Source organism: Panicum virgatum, chromosome 5N (genome assembly GCF_016808335.1).
Source record: "Panicum virgatum strain AP13 chromosome 5N, P.virgatum_v5, whole genome shotgun sequence".
In the NCBI taxonomy this organism is placed as follows: domain Eukaryota; kingdom Viridiplantae; phylum Streptophyta; class Magnoliopsida; order Poales; family Poaceae; genus Panicum; species Panicum virgatum.
Genome location: NC_053149.1, coordinates 6766269 through 6791499, shown reverse-complemented (window position 1 = coordinate 6791499; position 25231 = coordinate 6766269). Strand labels below are relative to the sequence as shown.

General features: G+C 49.7%; 4 protein-coding genes across 4 annotated transcripts; 3 read left to right on the top strand and 1 right to left on the bottom strand.

Moving 5' to 3' along the window:
• Window positions 1–6160: 6160 nt before the first annotated feature.
• Window positions 6161–10969, top strand: LOC120674439 (receptor-like protein 54). The gene is made up of 2 exons (XM_039955624.1): window positions 6161–7894; window positions 9423–10969. The coding sequence occupies exons 1-2, from the start codon at window positions 6225–6227 to the stop codon at window positions 10822–10824; spliced, it is 3072 nt and encodes a 1023-aa protein (XP_039811558.1). The 5' UTR covers window positions 6161–6224; the 3' UTR covers window positions 10825–10969.
• Window positions 10970–11664: 695 nt separating this feature from the next.
• LOC120674440 (non-classical arabinogalactan protein 31-like) lies at window positions 11665–12541 on the bottom strand. Its single transcript, XM_039955625.1, has one exon. The coding sequence runs from the start codon at window positions 12494–12496 to the stop codon at window positions 11882–11884; it is 615 nt and encodes a 204-aa protein (XP_039811559.1). The 5' UTR covers window positions 12497–12541; the 3' UTR covers window positions 11665–11881.
• A 680-nt stretch (window positions 12542–13221) lies between these two features.
• Window positions 13222–17162, top strand: LOC120673244 (transcription initiation factor TFIID subunit 15b-like). The gene is made up of 8 exons (XM_039954002.1): window positions 13222–13373; window positions 13451–13709; window positions 14320–15148; window positions 15613–15763; window positions 15863–15941; window positions 16216–16420; window positions 16534–16585; window positions 16674–17162. The coding sequence occupies exons 1-6, from the start codon at window positions 13310–13312 to the stop codon at window positions 16325–16327; spliced, it is 1494 nt and encodes a 497-aa protein (XP_039809936.1). The 5' UTR covers window positions 13222–13309; the 3' UTR covers window positions 16328–16420; window positions 16534–16585; window positions 16674–17162.
• Window positions 17163–18442: 1280 nt separating this feature from the next.
• Window positions 18443–20211, top strand: LOC120672154 (agamous-like MADS-box protein AGL80). The gene has a single exon (XM_039952448.1). The coding sequence runs from the start codon at window positions 19111–19113 to the stop codon at window positions 19900–19902; it is 792 nt and encodes a 263-aa protein (XP_039808382.1). The 5' UTR covers window positions 18443–19110; the 3' UTR covers window positions 19903–20211.
• The last annotated feature ends 5020 nt before the right edge of the window (window positions 20212–25231 follow it).

Below are 25231 nucleotides of genomic sequence, written 5' to 3'. Positions count from 1 at the left end.
AACAATTCAAATATGATCTACCTATAATAACAATTTGATTTGTTTAGCTTTAACAATATTATGCATATAATTATTGTTGTTTTCTTTGTATTTTGTGTTATTGTTGTTATCTTTAATTTTTATTAATAGTATATGTTTGTAACTGATACATAGTTAAATGGTATTTTATATTTAATTTTTCGTAATGGTATTGGTGGGTGATTTTTAATTAGGCACATGGGTGTTTTAGGCTAATTTTTATCGTAATGGCAGTGGTGGGTAAGGTTATTTTTTATCGTAATAGCAGTGGTGGTAATTTTTATTTTTCTATTTTTATCCTGGGAATTTAAGACCTTGAAATGCCAAATAATAAGATAATAGTATATATTTGTAACTTATACATAGCTAAATGATATTTTATATTTAATTTTTCATAATGGTGTTGGTGGGTGATTTTTAATTAGTCACAGTGATATTTTAGGTTAATTTTTATTGTAATGGCAGTGGTGGGTAATTTTTATTTTTCTATTTTTCTCTAATTAACGTGAGAATTTCTAGACCTTGAGAGCGAACGTGGAGGCTCCGATTGTTGGCCAAATGATAAGATAATAGATAGATGATAATGACTTCGACATTGTAGGCTTTTCCAACAGAGAGTAGCTCTTCCAGAGGAACGCCAGGCTGTTTGATCGCGCTCTTCCAACACAGAGCTGCTCGAGTCTATCAAGTTGGAGGTCAAGCTTTGGGTGGATGCTAGAGCCACTGGCTATATTGCTTGAATCGTGAGGAGTAGGCTAGGTCTGTTATCTGGCCGCTTGTGCTGGAACAGGGGTGTTGGGTGCGTGCGTCCTCAACGTTGGGTTTGTAATCACTACTTTTTCTCTCTCTGCTTAATAGGATCTGAATGTGACTGAAATGCACGATCTTCACAAGTATCACTTTTCACGATACATAAACCTAAAAGGTGGAATAGCGATTTTCGAACCATTTCCTATAAGAGAATGGTTTCCATTACTTTGAGAAATGGATTCTATATCAAACTTCAGTCCGTCTCCACTAACCGCTCGGGCATCGACCCAGGAAGAATTTTTTCTAGGCTTTTCGATAATCTATTGTCGGTACCTCTGAACTAGGGTACCCCCTCTTGCTGTGTCAAGACTCGCGTAGTTATCCGTAACTACGCCCTAAGGGGCTGAGCAGCCGGACCCCTGGGATCCGGCTCCATCTCACCAGACCAACGGTCCCGGACTCGCTTCCCGCTCGGGGACGGATCCGGTGTCACCACGTGTCCTAGAGGTGTTGCTGTGTCTAGACAAGATCCTCATAGTTATCCTTGACTACGCGCTCACGACCTGAGCAGCCAGGCCCTCGCGGTCCGAGGCCCTTCTCACCCGGTCAGCGGCCCCGGACCCGTCCCTTGCTAGGGAAGGGTCCGGTGACGCCACGTGTCCCGGAGAAGGGAGCGCTCAGCCAAAACAGTCGGGGGGCCCGGACCCCCCACGGGGTCCCGGACCCCCATATACTATCCGGACCCCTCAGCGGGGAGGGAACAGACACCCCGCCTAGGGGGTCCGGAGCCGCCACGTATCCGCAGGCGCAGGCATGCGCGCGCGGCTGCGAGGCTTCCTCGGGAAGACTCGCCCACCTACCGCATTCAGTACGGGAGGCGTTAAGTGCACTCTGCCACAACAGAGCCCGATGTGACTTTTGCCAGGCTGTACTGTTGATTGCGCGTTACCAAGGCGCACATTACAGCCGTTGGCGCCACCCACGCCACGAGCGTCAGTCTGCAACGCCAGTTAGACACGACAGCTCGGCGATGGAGTATCATAACACCTACGCGGTAGACCCAACAGTCTATGCCGCAACCTACACCACCTCAACGGACACCTCGCCGATGGGACAGGTGAAGACCCCCCTCGGTCAGAGAGTCTACAGGGCGATGAAGCGTATCCGGCAAAAGATTCTCCATCACTATAGCACCATCAATATCTTTTTCGTGGTAGACTATACATCCTTGTTGGACCCACCTGTCAGAGTCCAACGTCTGTGTACGCGTCCTCCTTGCGCTATAAAAGAGAGACGCCCGTTAGAGAAGAACTCAAGTCGAAACAGGGAACTCAAGTCCTTCTTGTGTTCTTGCTTGATAAGTAGATCTGTCGAATCGCTTGCACTTCCCCGAGTAACCACCCTCTGGGATTAGGCGGGTGCACTACGCCACCCGGCTGTGGCCCTCCTCCTTGAGCCACGACATCTGGCGCTGTCCGTGGGGAGTGCAAGCGTTGGCCAGATCTTCGCTCACCTCTTAGCTTCTGAGGTTGAGCTCATCCTCTGCAACGACGACGAGAAGATGAAGAGTGGCATGGCGTCACCTACGCCGCATGCCCTGACACCGAGGCAGCAGTGTCCTCGGTGCGGTGGCGCACGGCAGCGGCGCCTGCTGTGCGTCGCCACTACGACACCTCAGAGCCGGCACGGTGGCGCGCAGGGGCGACGCCTGCTGCGCGTCACCCTGCGACACCTTAGCGTCGGCTCAAGGTTTTCTCTCAAGCAACCACCGGGGGTCCCCTGCGGCGGCACGGCGTCGGCTCAATGTTTCCTCTCAAAATGGAGCTTGGAGCCGACGGCTATGGCTCGGGAAGATGTCTGTCGCCTTCTCCCTCGCCTGGCTCAAGCCTCCCTTGGAGCTGCTGCAGACAGGCGTCGACCTCCGCCGCAAGGCGCGGAGGCCCTGTGCCAGCACCAAGGTGGAGCAGGCGAACGACCGCCCTTCTCCACGCTCCGTGCTCGTCCAAACGAACACCCATCCTTCCGCTGCGCCAGGGTGACAAGCTAGCTTCAGCTCACTATGAGCGGCCATCGGGCTGGCTTCCGACAGCAACTGGCAACGGCAGGGCCACTCTCATTCAAAGCCAAAGAAGTTGTTCTCATGCTATCTGAGCATGAAACAACTCTTGTGCTAAGGAGGGCCCTGCAAGCTCCCGAGGTGATGCTGGATGATGCTGTATAGGCACATCCAGGGCACCTTTGCCCCCAACGACTAAGAGGAACCTCCAAGGTGGCAGTTCCACTCCGGCCAGGAACGTGCATGCCTTACGGGACGACGGCTGTAGGTTACCACTAGATAGAATTGAGGGTGTTTCTCCTTTGTAATGATGTGGTACCTACGTGTGGTCCAGAGCGGTAAAGTTCCGCCCTTGTAAACCCGACTTCTGGCTTCATCGCACAAACAGGCGACACCAGCAAGTGGTCCAGAGCGGTAGAGGTCCGCCCTCGTAATCCCGACCTCTGATGTACACCACGAATCAAGTAATGAAGGAGATTTACTTTCTCAGTCCTATCTTTACATTAATTTAATAGCACTTGTCCATTCAGCTTGCATGTTTCCTTCTCCCGAACGGAGTTTTTTCTTTTGTTACTAACGATCCAAATCGAGTTGCTGGCTTGTGGTTAGGTTGAGACACCCCTTCTAGCTGAAAGGTAGACCGAACTCCTAGGAACCTGCTCCGGGGAAGTGGTGCTTGTATCTTGGGGTGGAGGAGTTCTGCGTGGCCGCTTAGCTTGGTAATGTACCCTAAGCCTACGCACTTCACTGCCCTGTTACGAGTACCCTAGTATCTGAGGCTGTCGTGACTAGGGGTCCGGACACCTTTCTAGTGTAAGGCGTGGTTTCCTATGCCCCACCGTGAGGTCTGGTAACATATCTCGGTGGATCGATGGCAACTGCTCAAAGTCCACTCCGGTGGCCCGCTCCGGCGGAGACCGCTCGCCACGGTCGCTCAAGTCCACTCCGGTGGCCCGCTGCTGTGGAGACCGCTCGCCACGGTCGCTCAAGTCCACTCCGGTGGCCCGCTCCGGCGGATACCGCTCGCCACGGTCGCTCAAGTCCACTCCGGTGGTCCGCTCCGGCGGAGACCGCTCGCCACGGTCGCTCAAGTCCACTCCGGTGGCCCGCTCCGGCGGAGACCGCTCGCCACGGACGCCTGGAGCCGGGTCCGGGGAAGTGGTGCTTGCTCCCTGGGCGGTTCGAGGTCCGTGCAGCCGCTTAGCTTGGTTCCGTACCCTAAGCCTACATCTTCGCCGCCCTACGGAGAGCACTATAGTACCTGAACCTGGCAACAAGTGTTACGGCCTTTAGGTGGTCCGGAGCACCCGCTCGCGACATGAGCACGCCAACATAGCCAAGTTGCGCCAGAACACATCACGATAATGGGCCCACCTGCGGGTTCGTACCTCCCCCGAGGTGGGCCCGGGGGCCACTGGCGTCGTGGTGTGGTAAACCACAGCTGGGTGGCGGAATGCACCCGCCTAAGCCCAGAGGGTGAGTACTCGGGGGTTAGGTAGGACTAGTTCGATCTCGCTCAAGAACACGATGAACACAGCCGGTTTAGAGTGGTTCGGGCCGCCGGAGCGTAATACCCTACGTCCACTGTGTGTTGTATTGCTTGAGTCTGGGTGAGCTTGGAAAAACCCTCTTCGGTGTGCGGCGAGCGCCTCCTTTTTATATCTCAAGGGAGGCGCGTAGATGGCCGTTGGGACCCCGACAGATGGGCCCAACGATGCAGTATAAAATAACGTATTATTCATACATTATGGCGTTGCAGGCGAAGGAGATCTCATCCCCGGATTTCCATGGTTTGTCCGTGGGAATCTTTCGACCGGCATGCTTTGCCCTAACTTGTCGAAACGGCGTCAGGGTGTAGTGTGCGGTGTCGCCTGTAACGTAGCCGAACGGGCCATGTAGCTTGCGGCTTAGGCGGCATGATGGAAAAGTGCCATGCCGTCGTATCCAATTAATGCGGTAGACGGGCTCTGCGCAGCCGCAGCGCAGGCGGCTACACTGTGTACCTCGGTAATATGCGGTCTACAGTGAGGCCTGACAAAGGCTGCCCCGCGTGCCGCGGCGGCAGAGCACGCCTCAACCACCCGCATTGAATGCGGTGGGTGGGCGAGTTTTCCAATGGAAGTCTCGCGCCCGCGCCCGTGCCTGCGGAACACGTGGCGGTTCCGGACCCCCCCCCCCCCGGCGGTATGCTGGTTCTCCGGGCGTGGGAGGTCCGGATGGACGCGGGGGGTCCGAGCCCTTGGCTGTTGGTTCGGAGCTTCCCTTCCTTAGGGACATGTGGCGTCACCGGACCCGTCCCAGAGCGGGGAGCGGGTCCGGGGCCGTTGGCCCGGTGAGGTCAGAGCCTGACCCGTGGGGCCCGGCTGCTCCGCCCCTTATGGCGTATTTATGGATCACTATACGAGTCCTGACTTGCTGCAGTAATAGTGTGTATCCCTGCTACAGGGTACCGACATCTATGATTAACCTCTTTTTATAATACTCCCTACCCCTAGGGGAAGTAGAATCCCCGCTGCCTCCTTGAAAGAGAGATGTCCTGAACCACTAGACGACAGGGGCATCACTATTTAGAATAGCACGCTTAGTTTCATTTTCAAAAATGAATTTGAAGGTTCTTTTTTGTTTCGTAGTAGTATAGAATTACTGGAAAATAAAGGATTTCATTGTAGAATCCTAAAATAAAGTATTTACTTTATTTTTTATTTACTTGCCAATCTAGTTATCCACCTATCTACATATCCTTTCTTTTATCGTAATTGCACTTAGGTGAGAAGGCCGAGCCCTAATCTATATCAGAGCAAATTCCCACTTTTTTATTTTGATTTCTATTTGTTTATTGTATTATACCTTTCTATATTCTAGATATATAGAATAGAAGAATCTCGATTTGTCAAGTCTCATGATGGTATCAAGATCTATTTAAATTCGGCTCAATTATTTTTAGAAAAGATTGAGCCGAATTTAGCACGGGCACGGTGTTGTAATCTCAGAAGAAAAAACTAGAAGAAAATTAGTAGCTAAATTAGTCATGTTGTATTCATGAGGTTGACTGATCAGATCGAACCAAGCCATACGGCCTGAAAAATACTAGCTAGCCACCAGTAGTTCTTCCACGTAATTTGAATAATACTACACACAAACGTTAGACTCAAGCCCTGAATGGGATTGAACATGTCGCTTACTGCACTACATGGCAATATACTTATACGTCAATCATTATCGGCCAACGCAACTTGCATGCATGGCCCACGGTACTAACGGCGCGCCCGATGGTTACACCGCAGGTTTACTGCTATATAATAACCCGAGGCATGGTAAGAATCTCGCCACATCAAAAGCAGAAGCAGCTCATCGATCACACACAACTAACAGGTCTTAGCCAGCCAAAGCCAGTTGCCATATGCCCACCACCATGGCCCATCACGGGCCACCGGCAGTACTAGCGCTACATCTGCTGCTACAAATCCACCTCGTAGTCATGCTGTGCTCGCTTCTCCTCCCTTCGTCAGCCGTTGCGCTCACCGGCAACAACACTGCTGCTGCTGCTACCGTGGCACGGCAGTTCCCGTGCCTGCGAGACCAGGAGACGGCGCTGCTTCGACTCAAACGCTCGTTTACCGCCACCACCGACTCCATCAGGGCGTTCCGGTCATGGAAGGTCGGCACGAACTGCTGCGGATGGGCAGGCGTGCACTGCGGTGACGCCGACGGTCGTGTGACTTCCCTCGACCTGGGGAGTTGGGGCCTGGAGAGCGCAGGTCTCGACCCTGCGCTTTTCGATCTAACCTCCCTCAGGTACCTCAACCTTGGCTGGAACAATTTCAATTTGGCAGAACTCCCATCCACCGGGTTTGAGCGATTGACCAATCTCACCAGTCTCAACCTTCCCAACACCAACTTTTCTGGTCAAGTTCCTCTCAACATAGGCCGTCTCACCAACTTGGTCTCTCTGGACCTCTCCGTTTCCATTGAAATCATAGAGTTGGCCGACGAGAATAGGTATATGGTGGATTTCCCTGACAACATTGGGGAGCTAGCCGTGACAAACTTCACGTCCTTAGTTGCAAACCTCGGCAATTTGAGGGAGCTTAATCTTGGTTATGTCGACCTGTCCCAGTCAAATGATTGGTGTGATGCTCTATCCATGTACGCTCGAAATCTCCGTGTCCTTAGGTTGCCATTTTGCAATATCTACGGGCCAATATGTGGAACACTCTCTGCTTTACGCTCACTATCTGTGATTGATCTATGGTACAATTCTTTGACTGGTCAAGTTCCAGATTTCTTTGCCAACTATTCCTTGCTCAGTGTTCTCCAGCTTAGCTACAATGACCTCGAAGGATGGGTTTCTCCCGAAATTTTTGAACATAAGAAATTAGTGACTATCGATCTTCACCGTAATCCTAAAATCTCCGGCAGCCTCCCAAATATCTCAGCTGATAGTTGTCTACAAAATTTACTGGTTGGTCACACCAACTTCTCTGGTACAATACCAAGTTCCATTGGAAAAATGAGATCTTTGAAAAGGCTAGGCCTTGATGCACCTGGATTTTCTGGAAACCTGCCCTCATCAATTGGCGAGCTCAAATCCTTGAACACATTGAAGGTATCAGGTTTAAATCTAGTAGGACCTATACCATCATGGATCACAAACTTAACTTCCTTAGAGGTTCTTAAATTTTCTAAATGTGGCTTATATGGACCAATACCTTCTTCCATAGGCCATTTGATCAAACTAAAAACATATGCATTCATACAATGTGAAGCTTCAGGGGGGATACCTCAACACATCTTTAATATGACACAATTAGAAGAACTAGCCCTTGGTTCGAACAATTTCACAGGGACAGTGGAACTTAACTCGTTATGGAGACTACCAAACCTATCCCTCTTAGACCTATCAAACAACAAGATAATTGTACTAGAGGGACAAGAAAATTCTTCAATGGTATCCTTCCCTGACATAAATTTCTTAAAATTGGCGTCATGTAGCATCATTAAGTTCCCTACCATTTTAAAGCATCTAAATGATTGCATAGGGCTTGACCTTTCAAATAATCAAATGCATGGGTGAAAGGATCGGGTGCTCTAGCCTAAGAGGGGGAGGGGGTGAATTAGGCACTAATAAAAACGTAGACCTATGGCTCCAACTAGTTTGCACAAAACATAAACTAAAACATGATATCTAGATGTGCAACTAGGTAGTTCTAGTGTGAAACCTCTATCCCAAAAGAGTTTATCAATCTATAGCCTTTCCTATCAAGAAACTATTCTATGAAAGTAAAGTCACACAAATTGCTAGTAAGAAATGCGGAAGCTTAATGAGCGGGATAGGAGATAGCAAACTCTTGACGCGGATGTTTATCCCGTGGTTCGGTTAGCCACAAAGGCACACCTACATCCACGTTGTTGTAGCACTCACTAAGAGTATTGCTACTCGGCCACCAAGTCTCTTCCGTGAACACAATCACGGTCACCTTGGCCACGGGTTCCACAAAGGAGCTTCTCCACAAAGGATGGGGGTCTCCACGTCCCCCGCACAAAGATGTCGTCGCCGCTCCACACCAAGTTGGAGGGTCGATGACGTTGCCGGCGAGCTTCACGCTCCAAGGTGTCGGCGCATCAAGCTCTTGATTTGGTTTGCTAATGAACCACAGCACGAAGGCTCAAAGCCTTGCAATCTCACTCACTAAGAGCTAATCCTTTACACAACACTCTCAAAGTGTGCTAAGGGCTAAGGATATGATCTTGATGCTTTTGTATGGCTTGGAGATGTTTTTGGGTGTGTGTGGGATGTCCAGCAACTCCAGTAATCTTCAAATGGCCGGGGTGAGGCGTATATATAGGCCACCAAGTCTTGTAGCCGTTGCTCCAACGGTCAGCAGAAAACTGCGCATCACCGGATGAACCGGTGCCTCTGGCATGGGTAGCGTCGGTTCATCCGGTCACTCTAAGCAATTGAAGTAGCCGTTGGCTTCTCTGACACAGTTGCAGCGACTCCAGGGACCATCGGTTAAACCGATGCTTATGGCGTCGGTTCAACCGGTCTCTCACAGCAACTTGTTGGGCTCTTCTCTTCTGCTGACGTCAATGCACCGACGCAATACTCCGATGCACCGTCGGTTGAACCGGTGCTGAAGAAACTTCTCTTGGGCACTTGACATCGTCTCTGGTACACAGTACGCCCAATGCACCGATGCCCTTTCTTGGACCGTCGGTTCAACCGGTGCCTATAGGCTGACTTGGCTTCGATTCCCTTCTGCACCAAATATCATAGCGTTGGTTCTTCCGACAAGCGTCGGATACACCGATGTTTAGGCATCGGTTCTTCCGGTGCTCCTGATCCGAAGAGAGCGCCCTGAGACCCGCGAGGGACGGTTTCCCCTCGACCCCCGTCCGCTAACCGGGTAGCGGAACCCCCGTAGGGGCGGCTCTTCGGGCCTAGCTACGCCTATCTTCTCTTGTCTTTGTCATCACTTGAGCCTAAACGCCTGAGAATGGTCATCTTAACAATCATATTAGTCCCATTGATTGTATTGTCATTCGATCACCAAAATCACTCGAAATGGCATAAATGGTGCCATGTTCGTTTCAATGGGAGCATACCCCGGTGGCTATGGGAAAATTGGTCCACCGACCCATCCTTTGGCCCACATGGTGGCCTTTTCTTTCTGGATTTTTCACACAATAATTTTACTAGTGTTGGCTACGAAACCTTTCTTCCTATTTATGCAAGAATTCTGGATCTCAGTTTCAACATGTTTGAGGGGCCAATACCCCTACCCCAGTATACTGGTGCGGAAGTGCTTGATTACTCTAGCAACATGTTCTCATCCATGCCACATAATTTTTCTACTCAACTTGGAGATACTTATGTTTTCAAGGCGTCTCAAAACAACCTTTCGGGGAATATTCCAACATCTTTTTGTATGGTTTATGAATTTCTTGATCTCTCTTACAATACCTTTAATGGTTCAGTCCCCTCTTGCCTGATGGAGGATGCCAATCCATTGAGAGTTCTAAATCTCAAAAGAAATCAACTTGACGGAGAGCTTCCTGACACTATCAACGAAAACTGCACTCTTGAGTTGCTAGACATTAGTAGCAATCGTATTGAAGGGCAGTTGCCTAAATCTCTTGTGGCTTGCAAAAGATTGGAGGTCCTTGCTATCGCAAACAATAAGATAACTGGCTCTTTCCCATGTTGGATGAGTACACTCCCCAGACTTCAAGTTCTCATCCTAAAACACAACAATTTCTTTGGATTGGTGATACCATCTAGCGCCAAAGACAGAATCACTTGCGGATTCCCAAGCCTACGGATTTTGGATCTATCCTACAATAACTTCTCAGGCACACTGAACAAAGAATGGCTTTCAAAATTAATGGGCATGATAGTCAAAGTTAGTAATGAGACATTGGTGATGGAGTATTACGCTTATCAAGATGAAGTCTACCAGCTTAGCACTGAACTCACATGGAAAGGGTTAGACCAACAATTTGATAAGACATGGAGGACCCTTGGATTCCTTGATGTCTCCAATAATGCTTTCCAGGGAAGCATCCCCGCAGATATCGGGGGGCTTGTTTTGTTGGACGAGCTCAACATGTCACACAACTCCTTCACAGGGCCAATTCCATCTCAGCTCGGTCATTTGGCACACTTGGAATCTTTGGACCTGTCCTCTAATGAGCTTTCTGGGGAGATCCCATGGGAGCTAGCATCGTTGGACTCACTCACAACATTGAACCTGTCCAACAACAAGCTGGTGGGAAGCATACCAGAATCACCTCATTTCTTGACATTCTCCAACAGTTCATTTCTTGGAAATGAAGATTTGTGCGGGCCTCCATTGTCAAAATTGTGCAAGTCAAATGTGGTGCCTTCCAAGAAGAAGAAATATCTAGACTTTATATTATTCCTATTTGTTGGAACAAGATTTGGTGTTGGATTTGCAGTTGCAATTGTAGTGGCATGGAGAATTCCTGTTAGGAAATGAACTTGAGAAATATGAAACCATTCTCCATGATGTATTAAAATGAAATAAACTTCATGTTAGGGGATACGCAATCAAGACAGTCTTGACGTCCTGTAAACCTTTGTTGCTATTTTATCTCGAAAAAAATCGGCAACATGTACTGCTATTGCAAGTTCGTAAAGCAACAGATACCGTAGCCGAGGAGATTAGCTGAACTTATAACTCAAACTATTTTGTGTGATCTGTACAAAACTGGTACGGGAGAGTTTATTCACCACGATCTAAATTCCTGAGACCCTGAATTTAGGCCCTGTAACAGTAGAGAAAAATCTATTAGCCAAGGCAATAAAATAAGCAATCAAACATTACTCAAAATTCAAATTCTTGAAACGAAGACAAAGCATGGCAAAGTACCTAATCATTCACCACATGAGCCTTTTCTTCCGATGATTCCACGAGCCTTTTCTTTCACTGCACAAGGCTGCTATTCTTTTCCGTATTTGCAATGGCATCGGCCAGTTCCAGAGTATGGAAAAAAGATAGCAATATTCCTACAATGGCAGCTACCTCAAGCGTCACATGGGACAGGATTCCATTGGAGTGGGATTACTTGGGAACCCCGCAGGTGACAAACTCTTCCGTTGATAGGAGTCCCAGCAGATTCAACACATTCAGCCGTCTCTGCGCTTTAAACTTTTCTAAAAAAACTTAGCCACAGTTCAGTTGTGGGAAGCATGATTCGTTATGGCCACCTCCTCTTGTGTTTTGTTGCGAGTTCCATTGAACGAAGTGCTGGACAGCAATCGTTAGAGTTATAACAAATCTACCGGCCGGAGTGCAAAGCGCAGTTCAAATCAAATCTTAAAAATTAAGATTTTCTCACATACCAATAAATCAAAATTAGTTTACACAGAATGTCATGCTGCACACAAACGACACCAACGAAAACAGAAGAAAAGACTGGAAATCACCCTCGGAACGACACACGAATCACATTATATTTCCCGCATCAATAATCAATGGCGGGGTTCCCACGCGTGCTCATCATCAATGGCGTGTCACGCTGCTCTCTCGACGCTCAGTAGTGGCGCGTGGGCGCGCACACCGCCGGCCTGAACGCGAGCGGGCCGGCGGCGTACACGACGTTCTCGATGCCGCGCTGGTCGGTCCACCGCTTGCCCTCGTCGCGGATCCGCGCGCCCTCCATGCCGCCGCCGATGTTGGTGACGCCGTTGCACTTGGCGTCCGGCGACGAGAGCAGGCGCACGAAGCAGGCGGCGCGGGGGTCCCCGCCGAAGTAGTCGCCGGCGCGCTCGACGCCGAACTCCGCGTGGAAGTAGCCGTTGTAGTCGGCGGCCGGGGACCGCCACGACATGACGCGGTTCTTCTTGTCACGGCAGGTGACCGTCACCTTGGCCCCCGGCAGCGGCGCCGCGCCGTCGAGGCTCTGCGAGCCCCGCTGCGCGCAGCTCTGGCACAGCACCATGCCCTCCACGCGCACCACCACCAGCTTCTTCCCGTCGCCGTGGGCGGCGGGCGCCGGCGGTGGGGTGTACGGCGCGGGCTTCGGCGTGGCGGGCGGCGGGGTGTAGGGCGCCGGTGTCGAGGGGCTGGGGCTGCCGCCGTAGCCGTCGGCCGTGGCGCCGGCGGCGAGGAGGGACACGAGGACGGCGATGGGGAGGAAGGCCGCCATTGCTGCTCTGCTCGATCGAGCGCTCCAAGGAGGGAGATCGTTTGAGCTCTGGTTGCGTGGAAATGACGGGAGGCGCACGGTTTATATACGTGACAGGGTGAGGGTCAAAATGTTAAAAAATGGCGCGAACGTGCGGCCATGTCGTGGCGCGGTGGGTGATCAGCAGTCGTGGCCGCCTTGTCGGCCAGTGCACTACGTGAAGCCCAGTTTTGTTTCGACTGGAGATCAGGAGACTGCGTCACGTTGCACTGCAGATAGAGACAATGATTGATCTAACAAAAAGATTGTGTGCTCATCATAATGAACTTGATCCATTGCTGCAGACTTTATATATACTGTATACATTGTTAAGTCATGTCGTCGATGATCAAGAAAATAGAAATATGCTTGCCGGCATCCAATAATGAGATGTGTAGCTTTTCGAAGATTGTGCCAGACGTGTTGTGTCTAACGACCGTCAGCTACAAAAACAATATCCTATCAAATAAAAAGCTACAAAAACAATAAAAAAAATCTAACGACCGTCATATTTGCTGGGCCAAACAGAAGCAATCTAAAGCCCAGAAAACAAGTTGGGTCTCTCCTGACGACGAGAGTGACACTCTGGGCCCAACCACGGAGTCGGCCCACTTATAGTCCCCAAAACCGAATCCAACTGCAACGGCCTCAAAGCAGCCCACTAGTGTTTGCGGGATTTATCCCCTGCTCCAATTGCGGCGTCCTTTTGCCCTAATCCACAATTCCACATACCACCCGTCCGCATCGCGAACCCTCTTCTCGAGCGGTCCCAAACCCTAGGCGCGACCTGAGCCCATGTCGGGGTCTTACGGATCCGACGACTACCGCGGCGGCGGCGGCGGCGGATACGGCGGCCGAGGTCGCGTTTGGATCCTGCGGCCTGCGTGCGTGCCTCTGTCTCTCTGGATCTGCGTCTGAGTGTTTGCGCTTGTGCAGGTGGCGGTGGAGGCGGCCGCGGGCGCGGGGGTGGTGGAGGGTATGGCGGTGGCGGTGGGGGAGGCTATGGAGGTGGCGATGGAGGAGGCTATGGAGGTGGCGGTGGAGGCTACGGCGGCGGGGGCGGTAGAGGTGGAGGCGGCGGCGGCGGCGGCGGCTTCGGTGGCGGAGGGCGAGGTGGAGGTGGCCGAGGCGGTGGCGGTGGCGGTGGCGGCCGCGGGGGAGGACGCGAGGGCGACTGGGTTTGCCCTGATGCGAGGTGCGTTTAGGATTGCTTGCTCTTCGATCTCTGTTAGACTAGACTGATATAATGATGTTATTATGGTCTGTCAGGTTTGAGGTTTGGTTTAATTGTTTCCGTTCTTTTATGCGGTGTTTTGGTGATTAAATTATTTGGCCACAATAATGATTTGTATGCGAGATGGTGCATAGTAACTAGCTCTATGTTTCTTTGGCTTGATTTGCACATTTGCACCCATGCATGTAAGGTTTATTTTGGAGCCTAGGTTCTAGATGTGATTGTAATTTCGGGGGAAAAATAGTTGAGGTTTATCTTTTAAAAAAAATAGTTGTGGTATTTTAATTGCAGATTCTAGTGGTTTTCTAAATTTATTCAAATTGGATGCCATTCTGGCAGTTGTGATTCGCAAATGTATAAGCTTGTTTATGGTTATAAGAATGGTTTAGGATTTCTCTTATGAATATAGTTTCTTATACACGTTTTTTTTGTATATACCTCTAGTTTTTCTTTTTCAGAACATAGCTATATGAAGCTTTACTTCTTCCATGGTGCAGAAAGCTTAAATGTTTTAGTATAAGTGGTTCTTCTATGTCTCTTCTTCCTAAGAGATTTTGAATTCTTGATGCAGCTGTGGCAATGTGAACTTTGCAAGAAGAACTGAGTGCAACAAGTGTGGAACACCTTGCCCAAATGGAGCTGGAGGTGGAGGCGGCGGTGGCGGCGGTTACAATAGATCTGGTGGAGGTGGTGGGGGATACAACCGTGGCGGTGGTGATTACGGTTCTGGAGGAGGAGGTGGGTTTGACAGAGATGGTGCTGGTGGTGGGGGTAGAGGAGGATACAACCGAAGTGGTGGTAATGACCGTGGTTTTGATGACCACCGTGGTGGCAGAGGTGGCAGTTATGGGGGACGAGATCAGGAAAACCAAAGGGGCAGTGAAGGTGGCTACAATGCTGGTGGCTATGGACAAGCTCCTCCGCAAGGGCCTCCTTCCTATGGTGGGCCTGCTGGTGACTACACAGCACCTCCAAACTCCTATGGAGGCAACAATGCGTACGGTTCAGACTCTGCAGTGCCACCGCCTAATAGCTATAGCGGTGGCCCAGCCTCATACCCACCAAGCTATGGTGCCCCTCCACCAAACCAATATGGTGGTAGCGCCCCAGGGGGGCAAGGGGGTCTCCCTCCTACATATGATGGTGGCTATGGTGGTCGGTCCATGCCTGGGGGTGGAGGTTCTGGTGGTGCACCTCCACCTTATCATGGCGGTGGAGGTGGTGGTGGCGGTGGCGGCGGCGGTTATACTGGTAGTGCTGCTCCTGAGCCAGCTGCAAAGGTTAAGCAGTGCGATGCAAACTGTGATGAGACATGTGACAACGCAAGAATTTACATCTCAAACTTGCCCCCTGATGTCACTGTTGACGAACTACAGGAGCTATTTGGAGGAATCGGACAAGTATAATTTAATTCTACTTGACTTCCTTTTTATATATTTTACGAGATTACTCTCTGGTATATGTCATAATTTTCCAACTGAATTGATTAGTTCTGTAACTCTTAATGATTGAAAAATCTTATTGAGTAGATTAAAGGTGGTTTTAATGTTTCACTGCATCCTTGGTAACTAACTATTATAATACTCTTCAGAATTTCATTTTGTTACTGTATGGATTCTATGTTATAGAACTAGTTTTTCTCTTCTCTTTCCTTTTTTTATTGAATTGAATACAGTTGATTTTACATTATGCGGAGCCTTAGTAGTTAATTCATATGTTTTTTAGTGCTGCATCTTGTTTTTACATGAGTTGTTATGTTGTGAAACCAATATCTTTCTTTATTTTTCTTTGCCATTCATCTTTGTTTTGTCATTTGCATTCATGGTTCTGCTTTTTGAATGCCTGCAACTATTTCTTTTGAAAGGTTGGAAGGATCAAGCAAAAACGTGGCTATAAAGACCAGTGGCCCTGGAACATAAAAATCTACACTGATGACTCTGGAAAAGCCAAAGGAGATGCTTGCCTTGCTTATGAAGATCCTTCTGCTGCTCATTCAGCTGGTGGATTCTATAACAGTAAGATAACTGTCGAGTTTGCACTGTGTAATGATATCAATTTGTCCACTGCATTAGTCCAGTTCAGTTTCTAATGCAGCTATTTTGTTCATTTTCCAGATTATGACATGAGAGGCTATAAAATCAGCGTTACAATGGCTGAGAAATCAGTACCCAGAGCACCCTCTTATGGTCATGGGTAAGTAAGTACCTCATATTTGGTTTGAATTGCGGAATGCCTCTTGATTCAACTTGTGCACATTTTTCTGAATCAAGTAGTATGTTTTATTTGAATTACATGGTCTAGGGATTGCCATTTGCAACAAATCTTTCAGCAACAAATGATATTATGTGAACTATGATTGCTATCTCATAAATGTATTGCTATGCAAGGGGAAATGAAACTGGTTTGCATGATTAACGTGTTTTTATGTGTACTAAATCACGATTGTCGTACTGTGTGATGTGTGCAGTGGTGGCCGTGGTGGTGGCTATGGTGGCGGTCGCAGGGACAATTACCGAGATGGTGGTGGGCATGGGCCCAATAGAAACCAGGGTGGTGGTTCACGTTCACGACCTTACTAATGAAAACAACCAATGTTATAACTATGATTGTCTCCTGTGAAACCATTTCTATTCCTGTCCCTACGGACTTGTACTCTCATACAAGCACATAAGGTAGGTTGTCTGCTTTCTTTATTAGACTTATGTTAAATTGTCATACACCAGTCTTGGTCGGATGTTTGTTTGTCCAAAAGTGATTGATCTATGTTATGTGAATTTTTGCATAGAGGCAGATGGATATAAGCTCCAAATGCTGGTAGGTTTGAGATGTTATTTCAGGTGAGTGCCGAACTGTTATGATTGCTTACCTATATATTTGTGTTTTCTCTGTGTTTATCTAATGCTTACATTCCACATGGTACCTCAGCCGGTGGATCACTCCTGTAAGCTTTGGATTTTGCTGCGAAGAACAGGCAGGACCTTTTTTGTTATGTGATAGGTTTGGGTTCCGTATATATTAAACGTATCAAGTAGCGTACTAGACTGCACCAAATCTTTTGCAGTTCACATTGACGTGGGATTGAACTAGAATGTAGCATTTACTCAGTTTAGGTTCCTGCTAACTTTTTATTTCATGTAGATAGTAGGAACGTCTTGGTAAAAATTTTGGTCGGAAAGAACATTCTCATTTGGGTGTTGATTACTTCATGCTGCCCTAGTAAAGAAAACCTCAGTGTACACGTAACTGCTGGATCAGTTGTGAGGCTACAGCATCGTTGTGTGGCACCATATCTGCGCAACACAATTTGGCAGCAATTATACTGCTGCGTTATCCGCCCTTTTCATTGAGAAAGTGGTGGTTCTGATTCAAACGTAAAAGGCATTGCCATTTTTGAGTTTTGACCATTTTCAGTCACCTCCTGTTCTGGACAGTGGTCAGATAACTTGAAGTCGCATATTTTACTTGGTATTTTTATTTAGATCATCCATCAACAAATGTCTTCGGCTTCTTATTTGTATGACATTTCTTGATTGACTTTTTACAAAGTGTGTGTTGTACGCATGGTTGTTATGGCGTCGCCTAGGTGCCAGGCGTTTTTCCAATCGTGGTGTCTCACTCACTGCGGCTTGGCTGACTATGGTGTTGCCTTGGAGGCGGACGCCAGAAAAGTGGCTGCGCGCATGGGGAAAATGGTGGCAGGGAGCGTGCGATCAAAATCGAGCTCGGATACCTCTTGCACAGGCGCGCCCCATCCCTGCAGGGGAAGAAGAGAAGAAGAGAGGGTAGCGGCAGCGCCTGGAATCTGGCTGCGTGCTGCCTCCATACAGCCATCGCTACGACGCTATCAATGGATCATTACATATGCTCCCTCTCCGCTTATCTTTTAATACTGAAAGCGCGTCGCGCTCGCGGCCAGGGAGGCCAGCCACGTTGGCTCCGAAAATATCGGCTGTCGGATCACGATCCGACGGCCAGGAATAGATAGGGACGTAAATTTTGCAAAAAAAAATCCCGAGCTTTGTCAAAATAAACACGGAGTCCACCAATTTAATGGGAAACCCCTCCGACTTCGTGGAGCCTTACTTCACACAAAAAAAACCTTGAATTTTTAGTAATCGCGCCGTACTTCGTGAATTTTGTAAAAAAAATCCTAGACTTTGTTAAAATGATTCTGAAGTCCATCAATTTTATGAAAAACCCCTTGAACTTTTCAGTAATCGACTGGTACTCCGTCGACGCCAAATTTACCAAATAACCCTCGCAGTCTACCAATTTTACGAAAATCTCTCCGAACTTTTTGTAGTTCAATTTTTTAAAATAAAACTGAACTGGAGGGCATATTCTGCGCGGCAACGCCGCGCAATATTCTAGTAATACCTTCAACGGTGGAACACCCTTGGCAGACAATGGGAATATTGGTGGGAGTTGAAGTTGTAAATCTCATTCCTCGTTTATGTGATGAACAAGATTTTCCTTCCACCAGTTGTACCAACCAAATAAGGGATTTTTCAGGCAGCTCGAGCCACCATTTATTATCCCCGATCAAAATAAACGAGCCTAGCAGTAGGCATACAACATTCCAAGCTCTGGAGACTGGAGTGCAATGCAACAAACCATAAATTGGCCAACGAAAGAAGTCTGAGGAAAGAAGTAGAGGAGAAATAAACGTCGGCTGGCTCTCACGATTCACATTTTTTCAAAGAGAAAAGAAGTAGAGGAGAAAGAGGAGACAGGGGAGGGAGGAAGAAGGGAAGATGGCTATCCCTCCACCACTAAACTACTCAACTTCTACCGACCACGTGAAAGATAGGCAAAGTGCACACAATTTTAGCTGATGGGGTTTGAGAGCTACCAACAAAAGCAGAGGTTATGGTTCTTCTAGAATAACAAGGCGAAACCACTATAACGGTACGCGGCCCAACTTGAAATACGTATTTTAAGGGATACCACCTTGCTGGTTCACGTGATTTGTTGAGAGCCCTCGTATGAAACATTTGGCCCGCGCTCTAGCTAGCCCTACCACGCAATGCTCATGATGTATGTAAGGAATGCATTATATTTCGTCTTATTAAAGGGTACAATTAAGAAGCAAAAATATGCTTAACAATCTACTCCTACTTGTCAACCTTCCTTAGATTTGTAAAGAAGTAATTAAATGCTTGCCAAGATATCACTTTTATTGCTAATTTTGTCATCACGACATATTCGTTTAGGCTTCAGCTACTCAGCATCTATATAAGGAATACCCTTCGTTCCCATCCGTTCACCTCGCCACCAAAGCAATCTTTCCCTTTCATTTGTGGAGTTCCATAGGCTCGAAGCTCACTCGCTTCGCTAGTAGGTCGTTCTTGCTAAGCCGCCAATGGCGCGCAAGAAGGTGAACCTCAAGTGGATCACCAACGACTCGGCCCGGCGCGCGGCGTACAAGAAGCGCTGCAAGGGCTTGATGAAGAAGACGAGCGAGCTCGCCACGCTCTGCGGCGTCAAGGCCTGCGTGGTGGTGTACGGGGAGGGCGGGGCCCAGCCGGAGGTGTGGCCTTCCCCGCCGGAGGCCAGGCGCGTCCTGCAGAAGTTCAAGGCCATGCCGGAGGTCGGCAGGTTCAAGAAGGCGCAGAGCCAGGAGGATTTCATCCAGAGCCGCATCTCCAAGCTCCGCGACCAGGTATGCAAGCTGGATCTTGCGAACCGTGAGCACGAGACCTCACGGCTCCTCCATGAGAGCATGGATGGAGGTCGTCCGGGCCTCATCTGCTCCAACGTCGAGGAGCTTGCCAACCTCAGGTGGATGGTGGAGAAGAAGATGGCCAGGGTTAAGGAGCTGCTCCAACAACAGATCGCCAGTCAGGTAGCCCTCCCCAAGCATCCGGCGTCATCCTCAGCCCATCCACAACCACAAGCTTCCCACACCGAGATGCAAATGCTGGCAGAACCAGAGGAACTCCAGCCACTGCAGCAGGACTGGCCCACGGACCTTCAGGCCCCAGCTGATGGGGGGATTGGGGATGTGGTTTGCAACGCCATCGCCAGTACCAGCAACGGCTGCGCTAGCCCCAGCAGCAACGGAGGTGACATGACCCAGACTCCTCACAACCTGGATTTCTGCTCAGGTTTCCCATGGACACAGGATGTTTTCCCTCTCTCCCCCATGGAGTGAGAAGGTTGCTTCAGGCTCCAACCCCAACCATCCATGCATGCATATGGCCAGTTCTATTCGTGCATGGTGATCTGTGTCTGGGTCATGTTCTATGGTTTTTGCATTGTTTCGTCTGGTCTGTTGCTAGTCATGTATCACTGTCGTCGTGTCTTGTCTTAGAATTGCTCTCGTGTCTGGTGCTCCGTAGAGCAGAGTAGTTTAAGTTATAGTTCATAGAATCAAAGTGCTGCTTAACAATTTTTATTTCAACATGTATGTTTTAGCAGTATCACTTTTGGTTAATTAGATCAATACTATTGCTGCCATCTATGTTTTCGTGGTGTTGCTTCTTCGCATTAATAATCTAGGATAGATCACAAGTGTGTATGAAATGTGTGATGTTCCGAACTTCAACTTCTGATGAATGATGAGTAGCTCAGTAAGATGAAAACATGCTTGACCACTGAGAGAGGGTGCAGGCTTCTACAGTTAGTCTTTTTTTTTTTAAGGATTGCAGGCTTCAACAGTTGCGAGCTATGAATGACCAAGAAATCCTCACATGACTGAAAAATCCTATCACCCGCGATCGCGCGACCTGAAAATCATCTCTTACGCAACTCATGCTCAGTAGTGGTTGCATGCGTAGATACTAACATTAGTGGTAATGTTTTCTTAATCCCAATGCAACAGGTCATCCTTGAATCTAACTATATTTTAAGGCTAAATTTAGTGACCCAATTTCTACAGTGAAACACACTATGATATTTCAAAGGCAATTTTTGATGCTGGACATCACGAGAATGCTTATTTGGCTAGAACACGCCGCCAACCGGAATTTTGCTGAGTACCACTACAATTTTGCGTTTGTTTGCCAGGGGACACCACATCGATTAGAATAAGCGTTTCCAGATCGGGTGAGAGAAACTTTCAAAAATGACTGCTGATGCCCCTGGACCGCAGTTGGTCGAGCCATGGCGCGGCGACGGCCGGGGCTCTGGACAAGGCGGTCGGCGCTCTGGACGAGGAAGAGCACGACGCAGGCATCGGCGAGGAGCTGGAGCGGCGGGGCGACGTAGGCGGCGCGGAAGCGCACCCACGCCGCGTGGAGAGCTGCGAAGGACACGGCGGCGGGAGCGGCGAGGCGCCGGCCGTTGGCGTGGGCGGCGAGCTCGATGGCGAGGAGGAACACGGACAGCAGGAGGAACGCCCGGATGAAGGCGTAGAACCGGCGGGAATGCCGCGGCGGCACGGGCGCGGTAGCGGGCGCCTCGTCCTCGTCCTCGCCGTCGACGTCGGCGTCCGTGCGGCCGGCCGCGACGCGGCGGCGCGCGGCACCCCCGAGCGCGACGGCCGCGGAGGCGAGCCATGCGAGGCAGCCGGCGGCGCGGTGCGCCTTGAGGAGCAGCACCCAGGTGATCTGCTTCGCGTTCTTGCCCCTCCTCCGGAGCCTCCGCTCGCCGAGGAAGAAGCCGGCGCCGTGGTCGTCGCCGTCAATCTCGGAGATGGACCAGTTGGGGTTGTCCATCTTGACGACGACTGGCGTGCCGCCGCGGTAGACGTCGCCGCCGGCGAGGACGGCCCGGCCGCCCCAGAAGCCGCTCCACGGCGCCATCGAGGGCCATGGTGCTACGGCGGTGTGGGGAGCGGGATGAGAGCTGGCGAAGAGGGGGGACCGACCAACACGAGTGCGTATCCTAGGGAGGCGGTAATGTACCATACGCCGCCGCCCTATGCTCTCCCCAAGCTCAGCCCCCTTCACTCCGCTCGCCGCTCCAACACGCGGTGGCCTCGTCGGAGCAGAGATCTGGGCAGCTTCACGCGTCGTCCCCCATGGCCGAGCGGATCTAGAGCTGCACGCCCTGGTGGCACTGTTCGTCGAAGTCGACTTCGAGCTCAAGGCGCGCTTGTCGGCGGCGTTGTTGCGGCAGCCAGCGCGGGGAAAGAGGAGTGGTTGGGGAGCTCGATCCACGCCGGGGAGCTCGATCCCCCTCGCCCCTGGGAGCTCGATCCGCGCGACGCCTCGCCTCGGGGAGCTCGATCCATGCCGGGGAGCTTGATCCGCCGCCGCAACGCCCCGTCGATGCCATGGAGGCCTGCCGGCACCCGATCCGCTCGAGCAGGGGGCGCGCGGATTCGGCCCGATCCGATTCGCCCTTGCGCCGCCGCCCTCGCGCCACCACCCTGGGCCGGAGCTGGCGCAGGAAGGGGGGCGCCAGGGCCGGCGCCGCCGGAGGGAGCAGTCGCCGGCGCTGGGCTGGCTCGACCAAGTGCGGGTCTGGCTCGACCAACTGCGGTCCAGGGGCATCAGCAGTCTTTTTTGAAAGTTTCTCTCACCCGATCTCTGGAAACGCTTATTCTAATCGATGCGGTGTCCCCTGGCAAACAAATGCGAAATTGTAGTGGTACTCAGCAAAATTCCGGTTGGCGGTGTGTTCCAGCCAAATAAGCGTTCTCGTGATGTCCAGCATAAAAAATTGCCTATTTCAAAAAGGCACCTCTTAGTGAACAAAACTTGTGCAATTTTCGCCTCTTGAAGGATGGAGGGAAAAGATTCAGATTGGGGTAAAGAGTAAAGGGGGCACTACAACGAAATCCAGCCTTCTATGGTGAAAACCTTCATCACAAGAAGCCAAATTGTCATAGATAATGTAACATATGTGAATTTTACAGCTTCGTCACAACAGACTGGGCAGGTTGGACAATTGTTTTGTGAAGATTTTCAGCTTTTTGTCACAAAATGCACAATAATATATGAAAATCACTAACGTTTGCCACAAAAGTTTGGCAAATGATATGTTGCCAGCAAGATTAGTCCCAAAATCTTTGGATCGCCTTTCCAAATTTAGGCTATAAAAAAACTTTGAGTTCCTTTTCATGCTTGCCTGGTTGGCTCAAAAACAAAATCCATGATTATTAAACATGATAAGTTGTCTATATTGGGTTTATTGGGTTCGTCACTGAGTCTATGAATCGACATTGCAGGAGTGAAGCTACAGACTTAATAGATTAAGCATCTTCAATGAGATCTAGTTATCGTGCTATATAAGGCATCTTCAATAAGGTATGGTTATCTAGCTATGGAAGGCGTTTTCAATAAGCATGATAGGAAAATTATATGGAACTGTGGTGTGACATAGTTGAATAACTAAATTCCTCGGTCACAAAGTTTGAAATATTCTTGAAAATATAGTCACAGAGTATGCAAAATTTCCCCTAATTCTTTTTGGGGAATTATCCATGCATCATGCTAACAAGGTTCGGGTATAATTTTCAGCAACATGTGTTTTGGAGTAAAAGACAAATGTGCTTTTGTGAGGTTTATTTGTACGAACATCTGTGTTTATACTGTGAAAGAAAAAAAATGTGCATCATACATCACACTGTTTATGATGACTATTTGTGACAATTTAGATAAATCAAGCTCATAAAGCAGCAAATTCAAGATGGTACTTTTAAAAAAAATCTATTTGCATGTTCGGCTTGCTCGAAACGGCTGGGTTGGCTGGCTGGGCTGAGCGTCGCACCTCCGCTGCTCCGCCGGCAGCCCCCCCCCCCCCCCCCCACCCGTCTTGTACTGCATGCGGCGGTGGGCTACTGGAGTTGGCTGGCTTGCTGGCTGGTTCAGCTGCAGCCCCAGCCGGCCGTTTCCGGCCAGCCGAATAGGATACTATCTAAAAAAAATTATGTAAGGAGAATAAATGACATGACTCTTTGTATTCTCATCTCTTCCATGTGGAAGTAGTCCTGAATACTTTTTTTTTTGTTTGGTGCAGTTCTCCAGAATGCAAACAATGGGTGGTGCGTAGCTACGATAGATGATTTTACAATTGAGTTTATTAGTGGGAAGCACATTTTAAGACGTAGCGAAGAATGCAACTGGTTAACTTTGTAGGGTTCCAGACTTGCGATATATTTTCCTTTCGGTCTTATTTGGAAGGGCAGATTATATATTCGACAGAGCGAAGAATGCAACTGGTCAATTTTGTAGGGTTACATACTTGTGATACATTTTCCTTTTTGTCTTATTTGGAAGGGCAGGAATACAATTCAATGGTTGGTGCCTACGTTGGACGGCGTGCTGGGGGCAGCACCTCGGGCCACGTGCAGGCGGTGGCTCTTAACGGGAATTCTTCGCGTCCCGGCAACAATCATGCACTACAAAAGCGCTCTCCTGGAGTGGCTTCAAGCAGTTTTGTGTTGGTTGATGCTGCCTCCACGGCTGAGGCTATCCGCTTCGAGTTGTTGCGGTGCAGGGAGGAGCGGGCTACCCGACTGCAGGATCCGATGCTGCTGGAGGCCAGCTTGTCTCCGCCAAGTTTCTCCTGGGCCGCTCGTCATCCTGACCCGGGTCTGCGTGCTGAGCCGACGGTGTCTGTGCCTCCCGCTGAGGGAGCACCAGTTGGGCCGCCAACGCTGGAGCCTCGCCCAGTCTATGATTTGGAGGCCGAAACTACAGTGGCAATGAATCCAACACTGGAGGATATTGCCCAACCCTGTGCTGATCTTCCTGATCTTCAGACGGAGATCACTTCATGCTCCGAGGAACCGCGAACGCCCATTGCTTCTAGCTACGTCGCGGCGGAGGATGCTGCGAGCCATGAGCATCGGCTCAAGATTTTCATTGAGGAGGTCGGGTGTCCCATCCCCTCACCTCTGTTACCACGGCCGGTCAAGACCAAGAGGGCTCCCATCCCTCCTCAGCAAGGCCAACTTGGGCTGCCGAAGCGCAGTGAGCGCTTGGCAAACCATCCTTTGGCCAGCGTCGCTTCCTCCAAGCGCGCTGAGGTGATGCTGATGCGCCGCTTCGGCATCATCCCTGAGGTGGCTGCGCCGAACTCAGACTCCAAGAAGGCCTACACGGAGCTGTACAAGGAGAAGCTCGACGCCAGCCATTTCGAAGCTATGAGAGACCTCCTGCCAGCGCTTCACAGCTCCTCGGTCATGGGCTTCACTGCTGAGTGATGTGCCCGTGCTGCCGCTCATGTCGCTTGGGTTGTTTTAAGTGCGAGTAGTCTGTCGAGGGTTGGCCTAGGGTATTGTCTGCTTCTTAGCGCTAGATTAGTGCCTAATGTGTTCCGTGTGTTCTGCGGGTTGTAAACAATTTTTTATTCTCTTCTTAATACAATGATGCGCAGTTCTCCTGCGTATTCGAGAAAAAAACAAAGTAGCCGAATTCAGCCACATTGGCTCAACCCGTCACCACCCAGTCAGCTTAGGATTTCAACTCCTATTGAACGTACCATTTTACCCGTCCTCGTTTTGAACAAACCAGCAGCATCTCATTTCTCTTTCCCAATGGAAGCTGCACACCAGCTGAATTCAGTATTATCTGTCTGCTAGCAATCCTAAG